The 13,350-nt window shown below is 46.7% G+C and overlaps 1 protein-coding gene across 4 annotated transcripts in view; it reads right to left on the bottom strand.

The window, feature by feature from the left end:
* NOD1 (nucleotide binding oligomerization domain containing 1) overlaps positions 1-13,350 on the bottom strand; it is a 175,566-nt gene that overhangs the window by 16,395 nt on the left and 145,821 nt on the right. For all 4 annotated transcript variants that reach the window (XM_063922335.1, XM_063922336.1, XM_063922334.1 and 1 more), the window contains one exon: positions 10,603-10,686. In XM_063922335.1, the coding sequence (XP_063778405.1) occupies positions 10,603-10,686 (84 nt within the window). The remainder of the gene's footprint in view (positions 1-10,602; positions 10,687-13,350) is intronic.

Genomic DNA, 13,350 nt, shown 5'->3' with positions numbered 1-13,350 from the left:
CCACTCCACTCGGTCAGTGGGTACTTCCTGGGCCGCTGACCGGGGTGTTTCGACCTGCCATACAGCTACTTGGTCTGGTTCGAACACGTTTGTAAGGTTCTATAGGTTCGACACCTTAGCCAGAGGTGACCTTCAGTTTGGTCAGGCAGTTTTGCAGGGGTCTCAGAACTCTCCCACCTGTTCTGGGAGCTTTGGGACTTCCCCATGGTACTAATTCCATCCCAGATTCCCCTAGGACGTTAGAGAAAATATGAATATAATACCTACCGGTAATTCCTTTTCTCATAGTCCATAGGGGATACTGGGCGCCCGCCTCAGTGCTTCGTGTTCCTGCTTGTCTGGTTGTAAGTGTTCTTGGTTGGGTCTGCTGTTGCTGTCACTGCTCCATGTTTGGTTAGCGTTGCTATCTTTTGTTATAGTTAGCGTTGCTAGCCTCTGTTCTGGTTACCACTGCTATCCTTTATTGCTGTTGTGTGTTGGTTCGTTGCCTTACCGCTTTCATTGTGTATTTCATTCTCTCATGGTATGTCTCCTCGGGCACAGTTTTCCTAGACGGAGTCTGGTGGAGGGGCATAGAGGGGAGAAGCCAGCACACACTAATGATTTCTTAACGTGTCAGGCTCCAATGGACCCGATCTATACCCATGGTACTAATTCCATCCCAGTATCTCCTACGGACTACGAGAAAAGGAATTACCGGTAGATATTAAATTCCTATTTTTTCTCACTTGAACTGGTTACATATTACACCACTGTAAAGCCCCCTGGTTCCAGTACAATTGGTGATTCAGCGGGGTCTGTGGAGGAGCAGCTCAAGCATGCAGCCTGGCAGTCAGCAGCAGCAGGAAATGGCGCCTTACAGCCTCTGGTCCCGCTCTCCGGGAAGTCCCGCCTCCTCAATGGCGTGCGGTCCCCAAAACAGATTATACTGGCTGTATATATGTGTATATTGTGAAAAAAGGAGTTTAATAACCCCCTTCACTCAGCGTAAGTGTAGGGTCCGCAGCGGGCACCGCAGCCCGAGAGCCAGATGACCGCCGCGCCCTTATGCCGCCACTTTCACAGGGGACCTGCTAACCTTTACCCTGGTGTTAGTACTCACCACACCGCGTCTTCGGCATCTGTTAGGGGTGGCGGCATGCTGTCCTGTCAGCGGGGATATGAACCATTAACCCTATAGGAGGTTGGTTCAGTCCTCCCCCCTAAGTGCCACGATGCAGGCAGACTGGTTGCCAAACAGTGCTGCCTGAAAATAATAAACTAAATAAAAGTTTGAAGAAAAATCTCTGGAGCTCCAAAGGAATGCACCCGGCTCTTTGGGCACATTTTTCTAAACTGAGTCTGGTGGAGGGGCATAGAGGGGAGGAGCCAGCACACACTAATGATTTCTTAAAGTACCAGGCTCCAATGGACCCGATCTATACCCAAGGTACTAATTCCAATCCAGTATCTCCTACGGGCTACGAGAAAAATAATTACCGGTAGGTATTAAATTCCTATTTTTTCTCACTTGAACTGACTACATATTACACCATCGTGGCGAAAGACGACCATAAACACATCAATCCCATTACTCAATTATGATTGTTTTAAATCAGATTGTGACAACACATACAATGCAATGAGCTACAGATGTCCAAATCAATAATCATCTTTAGCCAATAATGTTACATTCAAAATTAGAGCATACAGATAAAGCCACGCTAATCGCGGCTCTGTCTGTGCCTGAGCATGCCACATGACGCACACTAGAATGGGAGCATCTCTGTGCGCTCCCAGCGTAACTAAGTGGACCGATCGCCTAGTCATGCCGGGAGCGCTCGTATGTGATGGAGCCGCACTAGATGAGTGGGGCTCCATCTGTACCTAAACTTACTGAAGGGGATACAGTCTAGTGTCTACATTTACAATGTCAACAACACAATGTCAACAGTTATGATGTCGAAATGTGACAATGTGCAGAATGTCAACATATGATATGACGAAATTCTGCACAGACTGGCAGTGGAGGGTTAGTGTTAGACACTAGGGAGACATTTAAGTTTGTTACGGAGGAAAGGCTGAGGATTAAGGCTAGTCATTCTTACCACCAGAAGTGACACAGGATCCACCAGAAGTAATCTGTAACTGCCGTACTCAGTAAGCCACCACTAAACCATCCAGAGACCTCTTCTCAACATTCTAATCATGTCAACATGATGAATTGTGATGCTGTCAATGTTAACATGCTATGCATGTCAATTTTACAACCTTGTCGACAATTTCATGTCAGCATTATGAACATCGACATGAATATGACCAAAATATACCAGACCCAACTGTAGTGTTTGTAGTGTAGTAATGCACTATGTAAAAATGTATTTTGAACCGGTCCTGGATGAAAAAAAAATAAGATTTTAAACCTACCGGTAAATCTTTTTCTCCTAGTCCGTAGAGGATGCTGGGGACTCCGTAAGGACCATGGGGTATAGACGGGCTCCGCAGGAGACATGGGCACTATAAAGAACTTTTAGTATGGGTGTGCACTGGCTCCTCCCTCTATGCCCCTACTCCAGACCTCAGTTAAAGAACTGTGCCCAGAGGAGATGGACAATATGAGGAAAGGATTTTGTTAATCTAAGGGCAAGATTCATACCAGCCCACACCAATCATACCATATAACCTGGAATATACGCAACCAGTTAACAGTATGAACAAAAAAAACAGTATCAGTCAAAGACCGATTCCAACTGTAACATAACCCTTATAAAAGTCTTGCAGATGTAGTCCGCACTGGGACGGACGCCCAGCATCCTCTACGGACTAGGAGAAAAAGATTTACCGGTAGGTTTAAAATCTTATTTTCTCTTACGTCCTAGAGGATGCTGGGGACTCCGTAAGGACCATGGGGATTATACCAAAGCTCCCAACCGGGCGGAAGAGTGCGGATGACTCTGCAGCACCGACTGAGCAAACGCAAGGTCCTCATCAGCCAGGGTATCAAACTTTTAGAATTTTGCAAAAGTGTTTGAACCCGACCAAGTAGCTGCTCGGCAAAGCTGTAATGCCGAGACGCCTCGGGCAGCCGCCCAAGAAGAGCCCACCTTCCTAGTGGAATGGGCCTTTATCGAATTTGGTAACGGCAATCCAGCCGTCGAATGAGCCTGCTGAATCGAGTTACAGATCCAGCGAGCAATAGTCTGCTTAGAAGCAGGAGCACCAACCTTGTTGGCTGCATACAGGACAAACAGAGCCTCTGTTTTCCATACCCTAGCCGTCCTGGCTACATAAATCTTTAAGGCCCTGACTACATCAAGGGACTTGGAATCCTCCAAGTCACCCGTAGCCACAGGTACCACAATAGGTTGGTTCATATGAAACGATGAAACCACCTTAGGCAAAAATTGAGGACGAGTCCTCAACTCTGCTCTATCCACATGGAAAATCAGATAGGGGCTTTTGTGAGATAAAGCCGCCAATTCGGACACCCGCCTTGCAGATGCCAAGGCCAATAACATGACCACCTTCCACGTGAGAAATTTTAATTCCACTGTTTGAAGAGGTTCAAACCAGTGAGATTTCAGGAAACTTAACACTTAAGGTCCCACTGGGGGCACAAAGGGGGGCTGGATGTGCAGCACTCCCTTCACGAACGTCCTGACTTCTGGGAGAGAAGCCAATTCCCTCTGAAAGAATATAGATAGGGCCGAAATCTGAACCTTAATGGAGCCTAACTTAAGGCCCATATCCACTCCTGTCTGTAGAAAGTGGAGAAACCGGCACAGATGGAAATCTTCCGTAGGAGCATTCTTGGCTTCACACCAAGATACATACTTCCTCCAGATACGGTGATAATGCTTTGCCGTCACCTCCTTCCCAGCCTTTATCAGAGTAGGGGTGACTTCCTCCGGAATACCTTTCCCAGCTAGGATTCGGTGTTCAACCGCCATGCTGTCAAACGTAACTGCGGTGAGTCTTGGAACACACATGGCCCCTGCTGTAACAGGTCCTCCCTGAGAGGAAGAGGCCACGGATCTTCTGTGAGCATTTCCTGAAGATCTGAGTACCAGGACCTTCGAGGCCAATCTGGGACAATGAGTATTGTCTGCACTCTTCTTTGTCTTATGATTCTCAATATTTTTGAGATGAGAGGAAGAGGAGAAAATACATAGACCGACTGAAACACCCATGGTGTCACTAGGGCGTCTACTGCTACTGCCTGAGGGTCCCGAGACCTGGCACAATACCTCCGAAGCTTTTTGTTGAGGCATGACGCCATCATGTCTATTTGAGGAATTCCCCAAAGACTTGTTATCTCTGCAAAAACTTCTTGATGAAGTCCCCACTCTCTCGGGTGGAGATAGTATCTGCTGAGGAAGTCTGCTTCCCAGTTGTCCACTGCCGGAATGAAGACAGCTGACAGAGCGCTTACGTGATTTTCCGCCCAGCGAAGAATCCTGGCGGCTTCCGCCATCTCCACTCTGCTCCTTGTCCCGCCTTGGCGGTTTACATAAGCCACGGCTGTGACGTTGTCTGATTGAATCAGAACCGGTAGGTCGCGAAGAATATTCTCCACTAGTCGTAGGCCGTTGTATATGGCCCTCAATTCCAGTATGTTGATGTGTAGACAAGCCTCCTGGCTTGACCATAGTCCCTGAAAATTTCTTCCTTGTGTGACTGCTCCCCATCCTCAGAGGCTCGCGTCCGTGGTCACCAGAACCCAGTCTTGAATGCCGAACCTGCGGCCCTCTAGAAGGTGAGCACTCTGCAGCCACCACAGGAGAGACACCCTGGCCCCGGGGGACAGGGTTATTTTCTGATGTATTTGTACATGGGACCCGGACCACTTGTCCAGAAGGTCCCACTGAAAAGTCCTCGCATGAAACCTGCCGAAGGTGATGGCCTCGTAGGCTGCCACCGTTTTCCCCAGAACTAGAGTGCATTGATGAACAGACACTCTTTTTGGTTTCAGCAGGTCTCTGACCATGTTCCGGAGATCCTGGGCTTTTTCCAATGGGAGAAAACCCCTCTTTTGTTCCGTGTCCAGAATCATGCCTAGGAATGATAGCAGAGTCGTAGGAACCAATTGTGACTTTGGCAGATTGAGAATCCAACCGTGCTGTTGCAGCACTTTCAGGGAGAGCGACATGCTCTTCAGCAATTGGTGCATCCTTTATGTCCAGTGACACCATCAAATCCCCCCCTTCCAGGCTGGATATTACAGCTCGGAGCGATTCCATTTTGAATTTGAACTTTCAAGTACAGGTTTAAGGATTTTAGATTTAAAATGGGTCTGACCGAACCATCCGGCTTCGGACCACAAACAGGGTTGAATAATACCCTTTTCCCTGTTGGACCAGGGGAACCTTGACCACCACTTGCTGTTGACACAGCTTTTGAATTGCAGCTAACACTACTTCCCTCTCCGGGGGTGAAGCTGGCAAGGCCGACTTGAAAAATCGGCGAAGGGGCACCTCTTCGAATTCCAGCTTGTAACCTTGGGAAACAATTTCCATCACCCAAGGATCCACGTCTGAAAGAATCCAGATCTGGCTGAAAAGGCGAAGGCGCGCCCCCACTGGTGCGGACTCCCTTAGGGGAGCCCCAGCGTCATGCGGTGGATTTTGTAGAAGCCGGGGAGGACTTCTGCTCCTGGGAACTAGCCGAAGCAGGTGTTCTCTTTCCTCTACCCTTACCTCTGGCAAGGAAGGAGGAGCCCCGACCTCTTCTTGACTTATGCGACCAAAAGGACTGCATCTCTTTTGCTGTTGGGGAACAAAAGGTAAAAAGGTAGATTTACCCGCGGTAGCTGTGGCAACCAGGTCCGTGAGCCCCTCCCCAAACAACACTTCACCCTTGTAAGGTAAAACCTCCATATGCTTCTTTGAGTCTGCATCACCCGTCCATTGGCAGGTCCATAGAGCTCGATTCGCAGAAATAGCCATGGCATTGGCTTCTGGAACCCAGCAGCCCAACGTCTCTTTGTGCGTCCCTCATATATAAGACTGCATCTTTAATGTGAGCTAAAGTTAATAAAATGGTATCCCTGTCTAGGGTATCAAGGTCAGCCGACAAGGTATCTGTCCAAGCTGCAACTGCGCTACATACCCATGCCGATGCTATTGCCGGTCTGAGCAAAGCACCCGTATGCGCATAAATAGACTTCAAAGTAGTCTCCTGTCTGCGATCAGCAGGATCCTTGAGGGCTGCCGTGTCTGGGGACGTCAGCGCCTCCTTCTTGGACAGGCGCGTTAAAGCCTTGTCCACCCTGGGAGAGGATTCAACGTACCCTGTCCTGTGCAGGGAAAGGATACGCCATAAGAACCCTTTTGGGAATCTGCAGTTTTTTATCTGGAGTTTCCCAAGCTTTTTCAAATAACTCGTTAAGCTCATGAGATGGGGGAAAGGTTACCTCAGGTCTTTCCTTATACATGCGCACCCTCGTATCAGGGACAGAGGGGTCATCAGTGATATGCAAAACATCTTTTATTGCAATAATCATACACTGAATACTCTTTGCCACCCTTGGGTGTAATTTTGCATCATTGTAGTCGACACTGGAGTCAGAATCCGTGTCGGTACCAGTGTCCACTTTTTGATATAGGGGACGTTTTTGAGACCCAGAAGTGCCCTGTGACCCAGTCCAATCCGTGGATTGACTCCCTGCTTTCTCCCTGGACTCTGCTTTGTCCAGTCTCTTATGTAATGAGGCCACACTCGCATTTAACATATGCCACATGTCCATCCAATCATGAGTCGGCGTTGCCGACGGAGACACACCACACATCTGCTCCACCTCCTCCTTGGACAAGCCTTCCGCTTCAGACATGCCGACACGCACGTACCGACACCCCCACACACACAGGGATATATCTATAAGGGGACAATTCCCCAACAAGGCCCTTTGGGGACACAGAGAGAGAGTATGCCAGCACACACCCAGCACCAAACTGACACTGGAATAAAACCCAGATAGCGCTTTTTATATATATAATCAATGTTATACACTCACTGCGCCTTAAACATGCCCCCCCCCCCCCCTCTTTTCAGCCCTCTGTCACCGAGTTCAGCGGGGGAGAGTCCGGGGAGCCAGCTTCTCTGCAGCGTTCTGTGGAGAAAATGGCGCTGTTAGTGCTGAGGGATCAAGCTCCGCCCCCTGCAGCGGCGGGCATCGGTCCCGCTTCAATATTCAAAAAATGGCGTGGGATCTCTTCATTTACTGCCTCCGCAGCCTAATGTACCCTTATATGCCAGACCAGAGGTTTATTGCTGCCCAGGGCGCCCCCCCTGCGCCCTGCACCCATCAGTGCCCGTTCTGTGTGTGTAGCGTGTGGGAGCAATAGCGTGCAGCGTTACCGCTGCGCGCTTACCTCAGTGAAGATCTGAAGTCTTCTGCCGCCTTGAAGTCTTCTTTTCTTCTTATACTCACCCGGTTTCTACCTTCCGGCTCTGCGAGGAGGACGGCGGCGCGGCTCTGGGACGAACGGCAGGGTGAGACCTGCGTTCCGAATCCCTCTGGAGCTAATGGTGTCCAGTAGCCTAAGAAGCAGAGCCTATCATTTAAGTAGGTCTGCTTCTCTCTCCTCAATCCAACGATGCAAGGAGCCTGTTGCCAGCAGTGCTCCCTGAAAATAAAAAACCTAACAAAATTCTTTTTCAGAGAAACTCTGGAGAGCTCCTCTGTAATGCACCCTATCTCCTCTGGGCACAAAATCTAACTGAGGTCTGGAAGAGGGGCATAGAGGGAGGTGCCACTGCACACCCATACTAAAAGTTCTTTATAGTGCCCATGTCTCCTGTGGAGCCCATCTATACCCCATGGTCCTTACGGAGTCCCCAGCATCCTCTAGGACGTAAGAGAAATACAGGTGAAAAAAAATGACGGAGGTATCCTTGTATTAACCCGTATTTTTTAAACCAGCACCAGCTTAGAAAAAAAAAAATATATATACAGTATATAATACTATCCAGGCCAAACACACAGAGGAGGTCTATGGGCCTTATTCAGAGCTGAACGCAGCTGCTAAGTTCATTGTGAAGGCAGGGGTTTTACCGTCTGCGCACATGCATCGACTGCAGTGAGCATGCCCAGGCTGTCATGACAGATCACATCCATGAAGGATGTGATCACATCATGATTGACAGGCGTCCGGGTGCAGCAACGCAGCGTTAAGGGGAGGGGGAATTGGAAACGCAGACGTGTCATGGCCATTTTTGGGGCCAACCGATGACGTCGCCTGCATTTCCTGCTATATGAAACATGTCAACCTGTATTTCGATGTTATCACAACATGCTGTGTGGCCCCCAGCATGGGAGTGGTAAGCAAAATCGGCGACCATCTTTGAATAACCCCCTATGTCTGTAGACATAGACCTCCTCTCCTGAATGCTGCCCTCCATGTGACTGCTGTCACTAGGAGAGCCGGCAGCCAATCAGAGTGCACCACGCAGGGCCTGTCCTCTGATTGGCTATTTGCTGCTGCACTGTCAATCATGGTTTCATCATAGACTTCTATAGTGAGAATTCCCATAGAAGTATATTGTAGGAACCGCAGCATTATATGGTTAACCGCAAGTTTAATAAAGATGAACCACAAGGTTGACCTCTATTAACCTTGCGGTTAACCATATAATATTAAAGTTCCCGCAATATATTTCTATGGAAAATTCTCACCATAGCTTATTTCCTTTCTTTTTTTTGTATTTCTTTTACAGGGGGACTACATGTAGCAGTGGGTCCTTTTTTGTGGTTCTCCAAGCACCAACAAGCCAGGGAGGCTTGCTGAGACCTGTAGTCCAACTATTAATTCCATTTTTTATACTTCAAAGCTCAGGGGTGCCGGGATACCCCCAGGCTTTAGCCCTGGTCTTGGTGCCTTTTAGGGAGGGGGGGGGACCCCATTTATTTGTAAAGTCTCCACTACCCCAGGGTACTCTGGCCAAGTCTTACTAGTTGGGGGGGTAATGGTACAACTACATGGACCCATATAAACGTGTCCCCGGCTGGTGCTGGCTGTTAAAATACAAGGGTACACAGTCATTTTTTCAACCAGGAGCCCGTGGCTGGTTATGGGTTGAGTTTTTTTTTTTTTGGGGGGGGGGGAGGGGGCACATCATTTGTTTCTACTTTTTAACTATTTCTTAGCTTTTACTGACAGCTTTTACTGACAGAAGCATGCACAGATCTTACTGTACATTCTTCTGTACAACTCGCACATTGTAATGTAACTCACATTACAATATGCGAGTTTTCATACAAGAAAAACTCGGACATACTCAAACAATGTAATAGCCTAGAACCTAAAAACTCGCAGGCTATTACATCGGCCGAGTTTTCGGACAAACTCGCACCTTTTGATGTGCGAGAAAGTGCAAGTTTGTCCCGCACAAAAAAAAAAAAACACCGACCCTATTACATTTCCCCCTAAGTGTGGGAAGCAATGAACTGTGATGATAGCCCTCATTAAAAGCAGAGCAAATACATTTATAGTCATAAGATCAGTCTCTTAATTGTATAGGGAGTTCAAAAGTCCCTGTGCAGTGACTGCGTGCTAAGCAGGTCTCCCCTCAGAGAAAGTGTGCTAAGTAATATGACAACATGGGGGTCATTCCGAGTTGTTCGCTCGTTGCCGATTTTCGCTATACTGCGATTAGTCGCTTACTGCGCATGCGCAAGGTTCGCATAGCGCATGCGCTTAGTTATTTTACACAAAAGTTAGGTATTTTACTCACGGCATAACAAAGCTTTTTCATCGTTCTGGTGATCGTAGTGTGATTGACAGGAAGTGGGTGTTTCTGGGCGGAAACTGGCCGTTTTCTGGGAGTGTGCGAAAAAACGCTGGCGTTTCTGGGAAAAACGTGGGAGTGTCTGAAGAAACGGGGGAGTGTCTGGGCGAACGCTGGGTGTGTTTGTGACGTCAAACCAGGAACGAAACTGACTGAACTGATCGCAATGGCTGAGTAAGTCTGGAGCTACTCAGAAACTGCTAAGAAATTTCTATTCGCAATTCTGCTAATCTTTCGTTCGCAATTCTGCTATGCTAAAATACACTCCCAGAGGGCGGCGGCTTAGCGTGTGCAATGCTGCTAAAATCAGCTAGCGAGCGAACAACTCGGAATGAGGGCCATAATTCTTTATTTAAATGAAAAAAAAGAGATCAGCTCGTGTTGCAGAAGTCTCTTATTCCCCACTGGTTTGTACCTCCCTGGCCTCCCACAGCTGCAGAGGTAGTCTGTAGCTAAACAAAGTGCTTATTGCAGAGGGACTTTTTGAACTCACTTTACATATGTTATTGTACAGAAATGCAATTGTTTGAAAATACAGCAAAATGGTGTGAGTGGCCAGTTTTATCATTTATGCAAGTCTCACACAGGTTAAACCAGGGACAAGATCAGAGTCCAGGCTGACTAGAAACAATTTCAATCTGGTAGCTCAAATCGGTCATTCACAATCTCTCTTTACCAGAAAGACTGACAGCATGTGCAGCAGTGGTGACTGTAAATCAACAAATTTTAAATTTCACTCATTGATCTGGACACCAGTGTTAGATTTTTGTGTGTCTAGCTTAAGAGCAGGGAAAGAGAATGGCGACTAAAACCGATCTTTGGTATTTGAGATCTCACCAAAGGTGTCGAAGAGTCTTGTTCACTTTTAGCATTTCAGCAAACCTCTCAGCTGCCTCATCAGAGAGCTTGTTTTCTGTCATCCTACAGGAAAGGTGATAAGTGTCGCCCAGAATCCGGTTAGCAAACATGTTAGTTGTTTCTGCATTAAACTAAACAGAATTGGAACTATAGATTTTATAACAAAATTAAATATAATGAAGATATGTGTTCTCTGACACACTAATATAGAGACTACACAAGGGTATAACCAAAAATCAAGATTAATTAACAAAATAATCACTGTGTTGTCTTTGTACTTCTATGCTTAGATACAGAACATTTGTCAACTTTGTAATGCTTGTGGCCCTCTCTCAATTCCCCCAAAAGCTTCTTAGGCTCTGCATGGATTTTATAAGTTGTTCCCAGAAGCAGGATAATTAATAGAAGGTCTCTGCCATACACATGTCCATTACTAGGGTTGAGCGAGCGGTGCCATCACACAGAGCTCTGTGGGCGACACCATTGTTGGCCCATGATCGCTGCATAAGGTGCCCGGAATGACACTCTGCATCCAGTATCGTCACTGCAGTGCCACCTTTTGACGCTCCAGGCATGCACACTGGAGCTTGTACAGCCTCCTGGAGCATCCTCAGGATGCTCCAGGCAGTGATCTTCCTGGAAGCTGGCAGTCCCGCCCCCTCGGCATGACATCACAATGTTATAGGCTCAGGGGGCGTGGCTGGGCAAAGGGCACTGCATAGCCCCAAATGTATAATTATGAGAACACAGTAATTCAGTGCAACACAAAATAATTTACAGTGTTTCTATTGTGGATTGGAACTGCTCTTTTTGAGTTAATATCAGGTTTTTTTTTTATAATACTGATTATTGAGTTTTGTTCAAGATAAACAACAGACAGTATAAAAAATTAACAGGCAAACAAGAGATGCCAATACGCAGCACCTTTATACAACAAATCCACAAAAAGAAAATGGTAGTAACATTAGCCAGATGACAAGCAATAAAATGCTAAATAAAGAACACTGGGGCAGATGTATTAACCTGGAGATGATAAATGCAAGATGATACACGCACCAGCCAATCAGCTCCTAACTGTTAATTTACATATTGGAGCGGATTGGCTGGTGCGTGTATCACCTTGCATTTATCACTTGTTTATCACTTCCTTAGGCCTTCTCCAGGTTAATACATCTGCCCCACGATGTAATGGCATGGTATCGGGAGACTGCTTGGGCACATAAACTAAGTAATACAGCATTGTTTAGTCCAAAAAGTAATAAAAGAGGATGGGGGGGAATAAAGATGATCCAGTACAATTTTTAAATATTGTAGAATTGGAGCACCCAGCAAAGAAAAGAAAGAAGAAAGGAGTAAACAAAGAGACGGTCAAATCGAGCATATCAGACGGAAGCATTATAAAACAGGGACGATACAATGAAAAGGAGCACATAATAATCATGGAACAGGACACCTGTGTGTAGCCCAAGACTGATTTTCAAATAATTGGTTAATCTGAGACTCGGTAGTAACATCTAAAGTAGAGATGTAAGGGCTCCATTTTTTTATGGAATCCCTCAAGGCCAAAATTCACTTTCATGACGGTCCACTTGCGATCAAACTAAATAAATTGTAGCATTCTCTGTATTGCGGCCAAGGATGGAGCAGTTTTGACTATCCAATGTTTCAGTATAGCATTTTTGGATATGTTGAATAACATTGTAAACATAGGAAAGAGAGGTTTAAGGTTCGTAGAATCATTCCAGATAGAGAAGTTTATGCAAAGACAGGCAAGTGGTTCAGGTGATGGACAATGAAAAATTGCTATTAATAAACATTAAATCTTTATTCCAAAAGCGTCTAATCTTGGTACAAGTCCAGAAGCAATGCTAGAAAGTGACACAAGTCCCTCTACATTTAGGGCAAAGATACCTAGCAGTGGGATCAATATATTCACAGATGTACAGGGCATATATTCTCAGGAGGCACTCAAATGACCGTCGGACGGGATCCCAGCAGTCAATATACCGACGCCGGAATCCCAACGCCATCTGCAATACCGCCGGAGTCCCGACCACCGGCTGGATTCCCCACTTGGGTGGTGGTCCACACCACCCGAGAGGGAATAGAACCCGGGACGAAGCGTGGTGAGCGAAGTGAGCCCTCGAGGGGACCCGCTGCGCTCGCCGCCGGGATCCTGGCATCTGTCTGCTGACCTCCGGGATCCCATACTGATTCCATGTGCCCTGTGTATCAATTTTATGTGGACTTCCTGTAAATATGCTGAGCTTAAGATTTTCATGGTTGAACTATAATGGACTAGTTTAATTTTATAGGGAAAACTAATCAAAGGAAAATATGCATCCATCGGTAGCGACAGCAAATAATGTCTCATCTGGAGAAACATATAAAAATAGGAATTTGCAAGGGAATATTTGTCACTCATCGAAGCAAATTATGGAATATGGATCCCTGGGTCAAATATCCAGGTCACGGAGCAGAGCCCATATGTCCCGCCACTGAAGGAACAGGTCACTATGCAAAGAAGGGATAAAAGAATGGGGTTGTAGCGGGTAAGTTCTAGACGACCAATGGGAGGCAGAGGTATTGCAAACAAGTAAGCTTTTATTTCCGACAGACAGGCATAGCCACTGCAATAACTTCTTACAAAGGTTACCATCAACAGTTCACAATAACAATTCAGCTTACTTGAAGACAGCAGGGTAAACAGGCAGAGTATTCACAGCA

This window comes from Pseudophryne corroboree, chromosome 5 (assembly GCF_028390025.1).
Source record: "Pseudophryne corroboree isolate aPseCor3 chromosome 5, aPseCor3.hap2, whole genome shotgun sequence".
Taxonomy (NCBI): Eukaryota; Metazoa; Chordata; class Amphibia; order Anura; family Myobatrachidae; genus Pseudophryne; species Pseudophryne corroboree.
This window is presented reverse-complemented; position numbering and strand designations above follow the sequence as displayed.